Genomic DNA, 17,445 nt, shown 5'->3' on the forward strand with positions numbered 1-17,445 from the left:
AGATTATATAAAAAAATGTCATAAAAATGTGGAACTTAGATTAGTTTATAAGAATAACATAATAGTAAAGAGTGTAAAAAAAAATAAACAAGTAAAATACTGTACTGTAAAGTGTTTTAACAATATAAAACCGTGCACCTGGAAAAAAATATAAAGCTATGGACATTTTTACAGTAAAGGATATTTGAAAAATAGATGCAACATCATAGATGTGTAGAATGACAGCAACATGTTATTTAACTGACTAAGATAAAAACTGCAAAATCAGCATGAATATAACAACTTATTGAGGTTGTTGGGAAGAGTGATGGTTATAAAGTCTCTCAGCTGGGAGGAAGGATCTGTGATAATGCTCTCAGGTGCATTTAGGGTGCAGCAGTGAGGAGCTCTCCAGGTCTGCCACAGCTTCATGCATGGGATGGGAAACATTATCTAACAGAGATTTACATTTAGTTAGGATCCGTTTGTTTTTCACCTCATGCACTGAGTCCAGAGGGCAGCAAATCACAGAGCTGGCCTACCTGATCCGCTTATCGAGCTGCTTTCTCTGAGCTACAGCTGTGGCCTAGTGGTTAGGGCATAGAGCAGGGGTGACAAACTGGTTCCAGAAAGGGCAGTTTGGCTGAAGGTTTTCTTACCAACCAAGCAATAGCACACCAGACTCCAGTCATCATGTTCAGACTGGACTCACTTGAGCCCAATCTGAGTTGCAGCCCCACTCCCACAGAATGCCACTCTGGCTCTTTGAGCAAGACCCTTAACCCCACACTGCTCCTTGTGTGCCCCACGATGGCAGCTCCACTGCTCCCCAATGGGATAGGTTAAATGAAGAGGTAATTTTCTCCAATGTGAGATCAATAAAGTTCAATTAATTATTAAAGATAAGCCACTGCTCCAACACACATCTCTATAGAAAATTGCACAACAGAGTCATAGAGGGCGCACAGTCTCCTCAGCAGGAAGAATCTGCTCTGAGCTTTCTTATACAGAGCCTCAGTGTTGCGAGTCCATTATTATTATTCAGGTGAACACCTAGGTACTTCATTAATGCTTAATACTGCTGCTGTTCTTACTTTTGGGGAAAAAATAGAATAAACACCATTAACTTCTTGACAGAGCAAGTTAATCCTGCTTGATAGCCACCATAACTTGGTTCACATGAATATCCATGCAAAGACTTTTAAAAGCACAGAGGGGTTGCTTAATTTAATCAATTTTATATGCACTCAAAGAGATTGGGGGCAAATAGTTTTGTTTTTTAACAATAAACAGTCTTTGGTACCGGGGCTAGAATAAGCTCAGATTTTGGCCTAAGCATATTTTATTCCTTGTTAAAAAGATGTTCCCCTCACAAAAATTGTACTTTTTTTTAAACTAAGTATTTGATTCTCATTCAGAATCTTTTACTCTACAAAGAGTAAATTCCATCTGAAAGATGGCTCAGATTAGAAAGCTTCTTCTCACCTAAGAGCATTAATCACTGTACATTTGAGGTTAATGGTCTTTGCGGTTCAAGTAATAGTAATAGTTCCACAATTGGATTGACTGTTATCTCTCCCTCTATAATCTAGAGATGATTCAAATCTGCTTTGAGGCTCTTCACCATTGCAGATCCTGTAAGTCCGAGGTTTGTTAAGGACATGGCGCTCAGACTTTAAGTCACTGGGTAACTGATGAGGCAACTGTGCCACGTCGTCTAGGAAAAGAGCAGACTAGTTGGGTTCCCACACTTGTGCTCCCTTGGAGCTTACACAAGACACTGGGGTCTTGATTTTCTATTTGGGAAAACATCTAGTGAAGTAGACCCCTCCTTCTTCCTTCCTTCACCTATTGCTGGACCTTTTTCAAGTGTTTCCTGTCTCTCTTGCTAAAAGGAAAAGAATTCAGAAAATAAAGCTACATGTCTAATTAAAGAAAAAAAAAAAACAGTCAAATGCAGAGAGAAAAAAAATAACAATTTAATAATTGGATGAGACATTTATTAAGGGCTTTTATGGACAACCTACAATTAATTTGAACCTATAAAGTGGAAGTTTTTTATTCTCCAGTACAGAGATATGAACAAGCAGTTTGAGCTTTGAAGCAAAATGTACAAAAAACATAAAAAAAAAATGCTTTTCAGTCAAGTGACGAAAACAGTTACAACATATTTAATTGGCCACCCTGGTCTCCTCATAGATTCAGAAATCTCTTTTCTTCAAAAGCCTTGAAACTCAAGTCTCTCATGTTCGCCTGACCAGATGGGTTCTCTGAACCAACAAATCCATTGTTGCTTTTTCGTGTCCCATGACAACAGAGCAGGTCTTCAGGTGTCAGGTTTCACTGGATCTACTTTCTGAAGCGTTTGAATAGTGGGTGAACGCTCTTGCCTGCTGCAGAGGCTTTGTTTCCCCGGCTTTGATATTCCATATAGACTGTGTCATCTGCGCCTGACATGGAGCTCATGGTGCCAGCTCGCCTGGAGAACTGAGGGAACAGAAAGAAAGTGTTAAGATGGAAATGCTTTAAGCATCATTTTTAAAATTACGCTAAGGTCTAGACTTCTTTACCGGTATATAAAAACACTTGAAGTTATGGTGGGCAAAATTCAGTTTTATGGATATCTAAACCTTTGTTTTTAGCAGTGATATGCCATTTGATTTTAGATAGTTTAAATCACACCAAACAGCACCTCAAATCTTGTCCAATGTGAAAGGGCTTTCATTTTTCCCCCCAACATTTATTAATTTTCTTTTTCCTTTTTAATTTTCACTCTATCATAACAATAGCTAATATTTAAAGTGCCTTTCAGAACACCCATGGACTGTGTACAACAAACATAAATAACAATACACAAATAACAATACACAATATTAAAAACATATAATCAGTGGAGGTGTGCAGTCTTGAATGGATTAGTTAAAAAAATATTAAATTATAGCTATTAATACCGTCCTGAAGCATACCACACTGTCATGCTGCTCTATCTGATTCTTTCCAATGAAATTTAATTTCCAGCGGAAAAATGCTAACAAAAATTTCCCAATAACAAATCCATCCACATTTTCCGAATATCCAACTGAAAAGCCATTCAGATAAGTACTAGATATCCATTCTTCTTCATTTTCCTGCATCAAACAGACATCTCTAAAGCCCGGCGTACACTGTGCGATTTTCCAGTCGTGCGAGAATTTTTCAATCGGGCCGACTTTCAGCCTGATCGTGCGTCGTGAGTCGTGTAGTGTACAGGGGGTTACGAGCGGCGATCAGCCTCTCATGACCATCTGCCGACCAGGAATCGTGATGTCGGGAGAATATCAAACATGTTTGATTTTTTTTCCCCGACCGTCATGGGCAAATCGCTCAGGGCGCATGCGCAAAGAAGGATTCTTCTTTTTCTACTTCCTCTCAGATGTAAACACAGCAGCATGGCAGGGATGCAATGAGTGAAATGTAATTCTGTCTGTAACATTGATAGACCGTAGTAGCTATGTTTGTTCAGGCATGTCTTTTTTCAAATATGTCATTGCCTTTTCTTTTCAGGACTTTCAGCACAAAATTGCACAAATTGCCAAGATAGTGCGGTTCTCTATAGTGAGCTTAATATTCCCCTTCTATTTTTTTGGTTTCTGGATAGACGAGTCAGAGCAGCTCCATCTCACTGCGGAGCTGAGTCCGACGTGGTTTTTAGTCGTACAGTGTGAGCAGGTAGATCGCATAAGAACGGCGGGCCGAACATAAATCATGAGCTGTGCGACTAAACCCTGCGATTAGTCGCACAGTGTGAGCAGCTGCTGCGTACAACGACTGAAAAATAAATAAATAAATACAAAAAAATAAAAAATATCGCACAGTGTAGTAGAGACAAATGTTTTTATAACTAGAACTTCCAAGTCAGTAATTTTGACGGTTCTGAGATTTTGAAGTAAAATAATAATTATTTTTTTTACATTAATCATATGTTAGTCATGTTGACCGACTTTTCCAGTTTCAATATTTCCTTCATTTTCATATTACTTAAAAAAAAGGAAAAAAAATCTGAAAAACAAATATGGTTGAGAATAAATATGGAGAATCAATCAATTTCTGTAACTAAAATAGTTATTTCAAACTTTGAACCAGTGTAGCAAAAAACAGTCTTATTTATTTAACTGATTTATTTTTAATGCAAATTTAGACTACAAATGATAATACCATATAATACAGCCTTAATAAATAAATATATTATATATATATATATATATATATATATATATATATATATATATATATATAGACTTGTTTTAAGGTCTACATATCCACAATGGGTTTATATGACACGCTCAAACCATTTCGAACCATTTCAGTCGATGACATCATCACTAATCTTGCATCCCATTGAGAAAAATGTCACCCGTCATTTAGTTAAAGCCCTCACCTGTGGTCGGACTCCCACTTCGCCTGCCACAACTTCCTCCTCAGCATCCAGGTCTGAAGCAGCCAACACCTTCTGAAGCAGCTGCTGCTGTTCTTCTCTGGTGGAGAACATCAGATTCTCTTCCTCCATACCTGCAAGCTTTGTGATAACCTTTCAAAGAAAAAAGAAACATTAACAAACATGAAACAAAGTTACATGCAAGCATAGATGAATTTCACTCTAAATCCATACACATGTTGATTCATATAATGAGATCTAAAACTTTCCGCTTTTAAAAACTATTCATAGTCGTTTAAAGATAGAGATTTCTATCCATATATCTGAACACCAGCATCCTAAAACTCAATAAATTTTAGATTTAAACTGGATTGAAAAGGGAAGTTATAAAAACCATGTTCTGGAAACAGAATTACCTTCTGACTTTTTAAATAAATTCATTATGAAACAGATCTGCGATATAAAATACAATCTGTCCAGAATTTAAATCATTTGATCCTGCCAAATATGGTAGTGTCTGTGCTGAATCTCTTAAGTCTTCCAAATGGTTTTAGAAAGATCACACCACAAAGCAGAGGGCTTGTAAGGTTGACTCCATCCAACTTTAAGCCACCAGTCTAAAGGGATACTTCATGTGATTTGTAAATGACCATAATCCAATTGGTGTGTCTCAATCTGAATAACTTGAGTGAACCCATGAAGGAAAACCCATTCAGACATCACTGCAAGCTCTTTTTTTAAACTTTCTGACCAGGTACATAATGTGACTGACATAATCACATCTATGTGATCAAATCCAATTAACATCTTATTAACTATTAAACCTACTTTGACCTTTGAGTATAGACTGGTTATCACTCTTTAATATATAGCAATGAGGCTGTGGCAAAGAGCTGTGACCATAATTTTTCCATGAAGCTCAAACATATCATAGATGCTTTCTGACTTTGTTACCTCTTTTATTTAAAACGTTAACATTTTTGGGGGGGTTCTGTGTGTATTGCATGGTCTCTTTATATGAAAGCCCTCGTTGCTGTTAGCTTTAAGGACATGAATATGACTGCTAAACATGTTGAGAAGACCAGCTGCATGAGAACTGACCTTTCTGGCTTGACAAACAAGCAGGAGAGTTCTTCTATCCTATCACACCAAAAAAAACTCCAGGATTAAAGGACTAAAGTCTCGACTGGACCTTGAAAAACAGGTTCATGTGTTAATCTACAGTAGATTTGATTACTGCAACAGCGTCCTCTCAAGCCAGCCTAAAAACTCGATCAGACAGCTGCAGTTCATCCAGAATGCTGCTGCTTACACCCTCACTACGACTTAGAGAGAAGAGCCAATCACCTGCATTTCTAAATGTGTTACTATCTATCCTCGTACCACAGAAAATAAACTTTAAAATACTTCCTTATGTCTACATGTTACAGAACACCACAGTACCAATGTTCCTTCTAATTTTTCATGTGTCTGAGCATACACCCAATCTCCCAGAGTATAGTGAGGGCCTCTATATGGAGGCCACACACCAATACTATACTTTGTATAAACCTGGGATCATAGAAAGTTACATTGTTTATTAAAAAGATTACAGCAGCAATTTCCATTAGTTTACTTTAATGTAAGTGCTTTAACCCTCTTAAAATAAAAAAACAACCTGTTTGTCATGAGATGAGTAGTATGCTACATGTAAAGCCGCTTTTCCACACAAAAACCCAGGTTTTTCAAAACTGGGTAAATCGGCTAAAAATCAACTTTTGGCTGCTTTTTCAGGCTCTTTTGACAGAAAGGCTGAGTCTGACCCCCTGCTGTCAAGCTCCGTGGTCACTGTCCCCAACCACTGCGTGTCTGATGACGGCATCACGCTGGGTGAGCGTTAATGATGTCGACAGTGCGCTGAAAATTAGCGAAGTAAATAATGGAGAGCAACAGGAGCAGGACAGGACAGGAGCTAGAGCGTAGTAAGTATGCTTTATTATCTGTCTGAATCTCTCTCACCACCGCCATGTTTATCGAATGTAAACAGATTTGTTTCGGCTTGTTGTGCCGTGTGCTGAAGTCCGTATGTTGTGTTCAATGGCATCACATAATTTAGTGGTTCAACCACGGTCTGGTCTTGCCACAGCATGCTGATCAGAGCAGAAGCAATTTTAATGCTGGTCACGTGCCAAGTTGTTTGACCCGGGTAGACACGCGTCAGTGAGCTGTTCCTACTGCCAGTAAAAGCAGAATGTTTCCTGGTTTAAACAGGTTTTTTGGCCAAGGGGAAAGGGGTATAAGAGTCCTAGTTTAGCCAAGGTGAGGGTCATGCTCTGAAAAAATTAGACATACCGGTACGTTTTTGTTCACCTTAAAACATGTTATGAAAAATCAATGTGAGCCGTAGCTTGTGATACAGTTTTATTATGCCTCTCTACTAACATCAATCATATAATAGTGTAAGCAATCAATGATTAATATCCATAAACAGGCTTTTAGTTAGCAATGCATAACGCTGTACATTGTACACACCTTTACAGTTTGTTTTTTTTGGCTCAAATTTTAAAAATTTGCCGATACGGGCTTCACCGGGCCGCCATGTTGAATTCCCCTAATCTCGCATTAATCTCCCATCTCGTGAATCGGAAGAGTCGCATCCTATTGGTCATATGTCGGCGTGACGCAGCACGGAGGGGCGTTGTTATTGGTGGAATATCTATCCCTACGAACAATTTCATTGACGGGAAGAAGCACATTGCGCTGTTTGCAAACAGGTAAGCTTAAAACTTTAAAAACCCATGAAATGCTTGATAACTATAGGACTATCTTGCCGTTTTTCTTTGTTCTTTAGGTCTTTCGCACAAGACCTGCTTCCACATCCAGCAACCAGCAGACTGAGGTATTTATGGCCATAAAGACAATATGCTATAAGTAAGAGTTAAATACATATATTCCCTCTTACTTAGTTTTTTTTAAATATAAATTTTATTTAGTATAATCTTAAAAAAAAAATAAAAAATCAGGGTATTAAAACAGTTGTTTCTCGAATTTTCAGCGTTGGTTTTAAGTTGAAAAAGAAATGATACACTGATTTAAAATGATACAGAAAAATGTTAATGGCCTTATGTATTTACAGTTTGTTGGATTTTATGTAATGCGCTGCATAGATTTTGTTGTGCGCCGTGAAAGCGCAAGCAGTCAGCAGCTTAGAGGGAACATTGCTTTGCAACAAAATACATTATAGACTTCTGAGTGTATCACCCACCCAAATCGTAAAGCTCTGCAGTCTAAAATCTATTCGGAACAATCAAGAACCATAACCAAACAGCAACTCAGTTGCTTTAAATCTAGATTAAAAACGTTGTTGTTTAGAGAGGGCTTTAACTGTGCTACAGTGTCGAAGCGTAGAGTATATTTGTTTTATGAGTAGTTTACACTAGGAATAAAGAATAATGTTTAAAAAACAAAGACCCAGGTCTGGCAAAATAACAGGCATCATCTTGTCTTTATTACTTATTAATTCCCTCACATTAATTCAATAAAATAATGAAAATAATTGAACTTTTTTATCTCAAATTTGAGAAATTTACCTCTGCATTTAACCAATCCCCTTGGGGAGAAGTGGACTGCCATGATGGGGCAGAGGGACCCAGAGTGGGAGTGGGGCTCGAACTCAGAACCTCAGGATTTAAAGCTCTATGCCCTAACCCAGGGGTCGGCAACCCGTGGCTCCAGAGCCGCATGCGGCTCTTTATTGTCCCCCTTGCGGCTCCCTGGAGTTTTTTTTAAATGTATAAAAATATATATATATATATATATATTTTTTTTTTGTTCTAATATGGTGTGCAGGAGGTCAAAAAAAATGTATTATGTTTTTCAATGCTGTAAACATTTATATAAGAAATAAATGTATACAATTTACATCATGGCCATCATTATAACTTGCAACCAGTGCGGCGTGGTGCCAGGCAAACAAAGCGGCGGGTGTGTCTCGGACCATGGAATCCAAAGGGAAAAAAGGAAGATAGCTGATGAGAAAATAGGATTAAAAGGATGGAGCGAATCATTTGATTTCATTATCAATGCGGAAGCAGCAGTGGATTCCACGCAATGACAGCGTTCACAGCTCCTCGCTCACCTCATGCTACTATGCGACATTTGCGCCAGGATAAACATTTAACCATGAATGCTTATTATATATATAAGCCCACATAGTCCTTTTCTATAGTGGGTTAATACACTTAGAACCCATGTTGCAATATGACACATATATAAGACTTTTACATTTTTGCGGCTCCAGACAAATTTTTTTGTTTGTTATTTGGTCCAATATGGCTCTTTGAGCAGTTTGGGTTGCTGACCCCTGCCCTAACCATTAGGCCACCAATCCAACCCAGCCTTTTCTTCATTTATCTTCAAGCTGACATGAGAAATGGTGGCAAAATGCTGAAAAGCTTCAGCAGTGAACATACCTTAAAACTGTATCCCTGGTCAACAAGGAACCTCTGCCTCTTAGTGGAATAAGCCATCTCCTGGGTGTCCTGGGACACCAGGGAATAAAAGTAGGCGTTGTACTCCTGAGCCACCATTCCTAAACAGGGAGACAAGGATGTTGATCTCAACTGTTTTTGTTCCTTCATAGTGGTGGATGCAACAGTTGGGAAATGTTGAACACTAAGTGGCAGATAGACTAACCTTTCTTGGCTCTTAAGACTCTACCAAGTCTCTGTGCCTCCTGTCTACGCGATCCACCATGGGAGGAGATCTGGATCAGAACATTGGCTTCTGGCAAGTCGAAGGAAGTGTCTCCAACCTGTTCAGATAATCAGAGTTATGCCGCATTCAAATCAAACAATTTCAACTCATATGGAGCTTTAACAAACAGTTAATAGAGATCAAAATTTTAAGACATTTAAACACCTTTTCAGTACTCAGAAATGCACAGAAATACGTATTTATTTTATAGTGTTTCAGACTGTAATTACCTAAACAATTTTAGGAGGAAAGAAGCTTGTACATTTCCAATTAGGTGCTTCTGAGCTGATGTTGATTATAAATGTCTTAAAGCCTAAAAAAATAATAGCCCCAAATAAGAAATTATGACTAATTAAACTATCTTCATATATTTCCATGGAGAGGTCTGATAACAGAAAAAAAAACAGACAAGACTCTTCATAGAGCTCAGTTAAAGAAATATGTGAACAAATTGGACCAGAACTTTTTAAAAATATTGATTTAGAAGATAGAGGTCACTTGGAAACCATAAGCTTCAGGTGATAGCAGAAGCACATGGGTTGGCTGCTATTTAATTCCTTTTCTATAGTTGTTCTTTCAGCAGCTGCTGTAGCTATTAAGTATTTGCAGGACCTGTAACCTCATCCACAGTGCTCCGATCCTGCCAGACTTTCCAATAACTTAAACTCCTGTACCATTAGGCGTAAAGTGAATTAATTAATGATAGTCTTTCAGAGGCATATTTCCCTGAGAATATCCAATGAGGAGCATCCCAACAAAAGATTTAAGGGCTAAAAATATATCTAAATCTGGTTAAAAGATTCATTAGAAGAGGTGCCAATTAGGGTATGGTTAGGCTTGTTAGGGTGTTAGAGGTGGCAGGTGAAAAGGTGTTTATCAAAAATTATAGACGGTGGAAAAGAACATCGCTGCTCTGACGCAGTTGGTTAACTGGTTTACTCTGATTTAGAGCCATAAATGAGGACAGGATAAAGGCAGATTGACTATTGTGTAAGCATAGCAGCACCAGATCACATTATTAAGAGATACATCAGCCATGAAGAAGAAAGTTACAGATTCATAATGATAGGTGCTTGATTGTCACAATGCTGTTGTTAACTATTATTACTGTTATTTCTTTGTATTTATTGTCTTTTATTATGTAAACCGAAAAGTTCACCAATCCTGAGAAAGAAATTGGTTACATTTAGCAGCTAACTTCAGTCTATGGTAGCATTAATGAAATGAATGTTTTACCTTGGAGATGAAAATGGTGTTTATCTTTGGATTGTGCTTAAAATTTTGCAAAATCTGCATTCGTTCTCCCTGAGAGGTGGGTCCATAGATGAAAGGCCTTGAGAGAAAATAACAATTAATTAAGACCAGATTAATAGGTAGCACCAGAATACAACCAATAAAAATAGATTTGAATTTGGAAACCTACTTGTTGAGACGGATGGCATATTCCTTCAAAGCAAAGACATTGTCGGCAAAGACGATAATCTTGTCATTGCGTCGCTCGTGGAAACGGATGAGGAACTGGCAGGCCCGAAACTTATTGGGGTTCATGGTGTAGAACAGAATGCGCTTCTTCGTCTTAATGGCCACATACTCTCTGTAAAACTCTGGAGACATGGGGCACCAGACCTAAAACACAGACACAAGTATATTGTAGGGCTGCACTTAACAATTATTTTATTTTATTAATCTGTTGATTATTTGTTCGATTACAAGAGAGATTTTTGACAGAATTTAACCAAGTTAAACTGAACCTCTCCCCTTGAGGAGTTCTGGGTAAAGAATATTAAAGGACATCATTTTGTTTAACATCTTAAATTCAAAATATCTTTATCTTATTTTGAAATTTTGGTATAATTCCTGCTATAAGTGGGTCACTCTGTCAGCTCAAGGCATGTTTCAGAGTCTCTATACTCTGGTTAACGATTAATCGGCTACTAAATTAGATTAGAATAGAATAATACATAGATAGATTAATCACAATTAGTCCGATTAATTGTTTCAGCCCTAGTACATTGCTTTAGTTTTGTGGTGTGATAACAGAGCCATCTGCACCATCCTACTGTAGAATAGCAAAGATTTGGTGCCAACAGATTTTTAAATTGTTCTCAGACTCTGAAAAACCAGATGACACCAGTAATAGACCTTACTGTTTAATATGGATAAGAGACGTTTATATTACAGCTTTAACCTTTATTAAAGGCTTTTGAGTTCAAATTGCTCCTTCATCCTTTTCCGCCAACACTCCACCAATCCTCATTAAAAAAAAGTGGAGTAATTGGTATAACTATTCAAAACAGTTATGGTTTTAAAATTTTTCCTTCATATTTCTCCAGTATTTCAATAAAAAAAATGCAGAAGAGTCTATTTAGACCGAGTTAAATGAGAAGGCTGCAACTATTTTCATTCATTCACCTGTTGCTACACAATGCTAGTCAGCTGACTGAAACATTTTATTTCACTTACAGCAAAGAAACTTACCTGGAGGGAATATTTTTGGTAAAATTAACATGAATAAAACAATAAATAAAAAGAGAGCAGCAAGGAAATTATGATGAAAAACTCATGGTTTTGTTCTGTTTTTGCTCAAATCTGATTATTAAAATCGAATGAACTTAACTCTAAATTGATGTATTCATTCCTAATAGAACTAAAAATTCTTATTTAAGGTTATTCGTTGATGACAAAGCCATCCACAGCTAGAGTCTTCGTACAGATTTGTGTGAAATAAAAATCATATAAAGTGTTTAAAACTATCCAAACTAAGTAATCGGTTAGCTTCTAGTATTAGCAATGTTTTAAGACATGCTCTGTTTCTGTACATTAAAAACATGCAGTAACATTCTATTAATCTTAAATCAATTAGAGAATATGACAATTAAGGAATCAGGTTGTTCTTTGAATCTTTATTTCAACTTTGTTCTTTATTTCAAAGATGGAAAAAAGTCTTGGTCCTTCTTCTAGAGTTGGTAAACAGGTTACCTGCTTTAGGTTAACACACTACGGCTGCATGTTTCTTGCTTGGATTATTGTTAGCTTGATTTAGCCTAGTATAATCCAAGCATCCAGTTATTTCTCTTTTCCTTTTCCTTCATGTTAAATCTCACTTCCAGCATCTTTAGGGATATTAATCTATCTGCACTGACTGGCTCTACATGACGCAGCAGTAAAACCTTTCCCTCATCAGCCTCATTTACTGTATTTAACAAAAACAGCAACTTTTTTTAAAGAATCATATTTAACTTTAAAGGTAATATATAATATTATATGTGTTTAATATACCATACGTTCCCAATGATGAATCTCATTCTTGAAATCTCTTCTGAAGACTAAATAAAGCTTACCTCTGCACACTGGACTTTTGCAATGTAACCATTGTTCTGTAGCTCCATCCAGTTAGCTTCATACAGCTTAGGACCAATTAGGAAGTTAAGATCCACAATCTTGTCGTCTTCCCTGACCAGTGTGGCGGTGAGCCCTAGTTTGCAGTGGGCTTGGACAATAGTTAAGACCCGTCGAAACATTTTTGCTGGAGAAAGATGTAAAAGGTTTCAAACTTTATCTCCGACCTTTGTTTACATGCAGCCTGATTACTTCCTGAAGCGATGCAGGGAGCCTACCTGGGATGGTATGAACCTCATCCAGGATCATAAGTCCCCACTCCTGTGTGCGCATCCACTCCATGACCTTCTCAGCCTCCCAGGATCGCTTGGTGGTGTGACCCAGCATGGAGTAGGTACTGATTGCCACTGAGCAGCCAATAGGCTTGTCCTTGGCATCGGAGGTGAAGCGGCAGATCTGAGAGTCGTCGATGGTGGACCACATTTTGAACTGCGCTTTCCACTGCTCCACGGACACCGAGGAGTTTCCCAGGACAAGGCAGCGTTTACGCACTGTGCATGCAGCAGTCACACCCACCAGAGACTTGCCAGCTCCTACACAAGAAAATGAAGATCAGACCGTAGATATAAGCAACATTACACTAAAAGGCATTAACATGTTTGGAGAAAATGGACACTTGATGTTTAGTCCTCTTCTGACTCTTACCGCAAGGCAGCACTATGACACCCGATCTTGCACGGCCATTTCCAAACATCTTGCGCAGACTTTTTTCCTGGTAGGGCCGCAGCACCGCAGTGGGCTTGAGGTCAATGTTGATGTCAGGGTTAACGGTGTCGTTTCGAAAGTCATACTCGGCTAGGAGAGGGTACTCAAGCTGAATGCAACGCTTCTGCAGCTCCTCTATCATTTCCTACGAAGGATCAGGTAAAGATGATGTCAGAGCTCTATATGCAACGTGCATTCAGGTAACATAAACACTTCCTCACATAATAAAATCATAAAAAACTATGAAACACCTATGGCTAGTGCAAAGGAGAATCAAAACAAAAATGAGTCGAAATAATTTAGCCTATTTTTTTGGCAAAATCATTCAGAACTTGTTGAAAATAAACATACCTGTCGAATTTCAAAAGACACAGTCTGAGTCTCTTCCTCCTCCTCTTCCTCCTTGTCCATCTGTTCATAGTAGCTGAAGATGTCCTCTGGGACCTGTTGGGTTAAAGCTTGTCCATCGCCTGGCTGCTGTGAGGTGGAGGCACCACCTTTGTCCTGGACAGCCTTAGAAATCTGTCAGGAAAATAAAAGAGGAGCTGAGCTGAAAATTCAAAGGCTACAATGACAATAGTAGCAAATTATTTGCAAAATAAATTAACTTGATTTTTTCTTTATGGTATGAGACCTAATTTTTTAAAGGTTAAGATTAATCACTTAACTGCTGAGGATCGAGTTATCTGACAAATTTATGCAAGAGTGTTTAATCTTGGGTTGCATACCGCAGACTTGCTGTGGATGACTTCAGTAATGAGCTCAGGGTCCGATCCGTCGGCACTTCGCAGGCGACATTCACGAATCACGTTGTCCTGCAGGAGATTCTGAATGACATCAGGGAACGCGCTTTCTACAAAGTACCTGAGAGGAGAGGAGGAAGAGTCAGTGATCATTTATGAGGCATCAGAAAGACAGCATCATTTTTTAAAAGCCGATTTTACCTGTTGTGCTTGAGCACAAGCTTGACTTTCCCATAGCTCACAGTGCAAAGCTAGGAGAGAAAAGTTGATTAGAATGAATAACTTAAATAATTAAGCTAAAGTTCCTTTGAAAATGATGCCTTTGTCATACTTTAATAAACTGTACAATGCCATCAGGTACAGATGTCTTGCTTAGTTTCTGCAGGTACTCAACGATATCCGATGTCTGCAGGCCCACACTGACGGCTGCGTAGAGCGAGTACGCCGTCAGCTTGTATTCATGGACGTGGTTAGGCCTGCAGACAGGCTCTGCAATGGCCACTAGGAAATCCTGAGCATACTTATACACAGGAGAGAACGCTTCTAGAAAGATGTGCCCATCTGGAGCCTGGAGGAGATATATAGAAGACAGTATTACAAATGTGTTTTCAAACCCAGAAAGGTGCTAGAGTCTTTTTTTTTTTTTTTTTTAAACAATAAAAAAATAAACTTCAAACTTCTTACCACCCAGAGGGGGCGTGAAGAATGGTCTTTCTTGAGCTGCATCTGAACACGGTAGTCTTTGGCTCCATACTCGTCGAGCTTCGTTCCGGACTCATCCACCTGTTTTCCTGCAGCAGCCGGTATGGCCTCCTGGGGCTCACTGGCCGTCACCTCATCCTCATCGTCTTCCTCCTCATAATAACGTTTCTTGGATTTCTTTTCTACACGCCGACAGATCAGTAAAAAAAAAAAAAAAAACATAACTTGCTAGAAAAAAAGGTCTTAAAAATAGAACTTATCATAGCTTTAAAAAAAAAAAAAAAAAAAAAAAAAGATTTTTGATTGTTGACATGGCCCTTTCAAATCGCAACCTGCTCTCCATCACAAATTCTGTCACAAATTTCATTCAATTCAGAAGTCTGGAATCAGAAAGACTTTATTTTCCCCTTTTCTGTAAAGTGAGTGCTTTTGCCGAGTAATATCCTCACACTTATCTGAATCATATTCAGCGTTTAATTACAACTAATTTAATTATCATAAAATGTACTTGATAAAAAAAAAAAAAAACATTGCTTGCTTGTGGCTGTGAAACCTGGGATTGATCCGAATACCTCAAATTGTGGCTCCTAGCTCCTATTTCTAGCTCCTATCACTTCACCTTTAATGGCGTCAACAGCAAGAAAACTATCAGGGTTAGAAAATGAGATCCTGACTGCTGTGCTGAATTTAGACCGTCTTCAGCCTTACGGACATCATTTAATAAGACAGGACACAGATACAGACATGAATGAGGCTCGTCAAATTGGGACTGCAGCCTTCAGGAAAAGAACAAATAAGAGTAAGTGAACAGCTGAGGCTCTCCTTTATGGGAAATAATCCCTGCATTACTGTCAGCACTATTCAGACCGCACTTACTATGGGAGCCGTGGATGTACTTCAATGTGGATTAAGTGTTCTTATTGATTTGAGGTGTTCAGACAGAGCAACTATTCTGTGAGCTGCTCTCAGTAAAACTCGATGCTAGTCTAACACTGTTGCCAACTTGGTGACTTTGTTGCTCCATTAAGTGACTTGACAGACCTCTGTTTTTTTCCTCTCTTTCTTTCTTTCTCTCTCTCTTTCTTTCTTTCTTTCTTTTCAAAAACATAACAAACGTCTCTGGTTGCCTTTCATATGATAATATATATTACAATATTTTCTAGAGAAGAGGAATGGACCAGAGAAATTATAATGATCTGTACAGAAAGAGGGTACTACAGGAAACTTTACCAAAGTCTGGACCTTGACTAGACCCTTCCAACAAATGAATATGCTTGGATCTTCCTGCTGAGGAGACCGAGGTTTTTTTGGAGTGCAGGGGGCACTTCTAAAGACCTTCTCTGACTCTGTTACAGCATCAGCTATCTTCTATGGAGCCGTCTGATGAAGCTGTGGCTAATCTGTAGCAGAGAGAAAGCGGCTGGATAAGCTGATCAGGCCAGCTCTGTGATTTGATGTCCTCTGGACTCAGTGCAAGAGTTGGGAAACAAAATGATCCTAACTAAATTAATATCTCTGTTGGATAATGTTTCCCACCCCTTGCATGAAGCTGTTGCTGAACCTGAGAGCTCCTTCAGTGACAGACTGCTGCAGATTCTTCCTCCCAGCAGCTGTAAGACTTTATAACCACCACTGTTCCCAACATTCTCAATAAGTTGTTACATTCATGTTGATTTTGCACAGTTTCTATCTTAGTCAGTTAAATACCATGCTGCTGTCATTTTTTACATCTCTGATGTTGCTGCTATTTTCACATATGTATTACAGTAAAAATGTCCAAAGCTGTATATTGGTTATTTATTCTCCAGGTGCAAAGTTTTATACTGTTAAAACACTTTACAGTGCAGTATGTTATCATTTATATTTTAACTCTTCACAATTATGTTATTCTTATACATTTTTCTAAGGTCCACATTTGTGTGATTATTTTTTTCTATAATCTTCTGTAAACACCAGAATTTCCCCATTGTGGGACAAAAAAGGGATTTTCTATTCTATTCTTAAACATTTTAGGCTTCACTGTGAGATGAAGGCCAGTCTTCCAGGATTTTCATCCAGGATTTCCTTGTATTTGCTTTCATTCATCTCCACATTAGCTTCTCCTTTTAATCCAGAGGAAAAGCTTTACCACAACACAGCATTTTCCATGCAGGTAAACAAAGAGTTCAACATCTGATCAGTACATATTCATCCATTTCCACGTGACAGCAGAGTCCCCAACGTTGCTGAAGGGAAATTTTAAATTTGACCATTTAAGGATTTACTTTTTTGCCTTTCTTCCATAAAGGCTGATACATTACCTAGTTACAGACGTATTTTTAGGTGGATAGATAAAAGGTGCTTCTTAAAGCTTGGGATTACAGTTTAATATAATTTGATCTCCCGAGAACGTTAGGTTTACATTTCACCTTTTAGTATTAGAGGTAATAACCCGAAACAAATTATTTTAGTAAAATAATTAAACCCTGCATGTTCAATAAAACAAATTGCCCACGTTATATTTCAGCTAACAGTTTAGCTAGCTAGCTAAAGTATGACAAATTATCATCAACATACCTTTATCTGCTTTATCTCTTCTGCCCATCTTAAAAGGTTTAAATGGGCAATGCAGAAAAATAACTAAATGACATATTAAAGTAGAGATATTAAACTCTGTTCAATACCGCATCCATTTTATGCTGTGCTTATTTTTTTTTTTCCTTCTTCTTCTTGATTAATGGCAGATTACAACCCTTGTTTATAGGTGTGTAGCGCCACCTACCGTGCCGT

The 17,445-nt window shown here is 38.1% G+C and overlaps 1 protein-coding gene across 1 annotated transcript; it reads right to left on the minus strand.

Moving 5' to 3' along the window:
• Positions 1–1,934: 1,934 nt before the first annotated feature.
• On the minus strand, positions 1,935–17,391 carry ercc3 (excision repair cross-complementation group 3). The gene is made up of 15 exons (XM_038268070.1): positions 17,233–17,391; positions 14,659–14,858; positions 14,306–14,542; positions 14,176–14,225; positions 13,960–14,095; positions 13,583–13,753; positions 13,172–13,376; positions 12,745–13,059; positions 12,469–12,653; positions 10,551–10,753; positions 10,364–10,460; positions 9,068–9,185; positions 8,845–8,963; positions 4,397–4,546; positions 1,935–2,466 (listed from the first exon to the last, which is right to left on the minus strand). Exons 1-15 carry the CDS (start codon positions 17,258–17,260, stop codon positions 2,329–2,331), a joined length of 2,352 nt encoding a protein of 783 aa, XP_038123998.1. The 5' UTR covers positions 17,261–17,391; the 3' UTR covers positions 1,935–2,328.
• Positions 17,392–17,445: the final 54 nt, after the last annotated feature.

Source organism: Cyprinodon tularosa, unplaced genomic scaffold (assembly GCF_016077235.1).
Source record: "Cyprinodon tularosa strain WSP-4 unplaced genomic scaffold, ASM1607723v1 ctg691, whole genome shotgun sequence".
NCBI classification, from domain to species: Eukaryota; Metazoa; Chordata; class Actinopteri; order Cyprinodontiformes; family Cyprinodontidae; genus Cyprinodon; species Cyprinodon tularosa.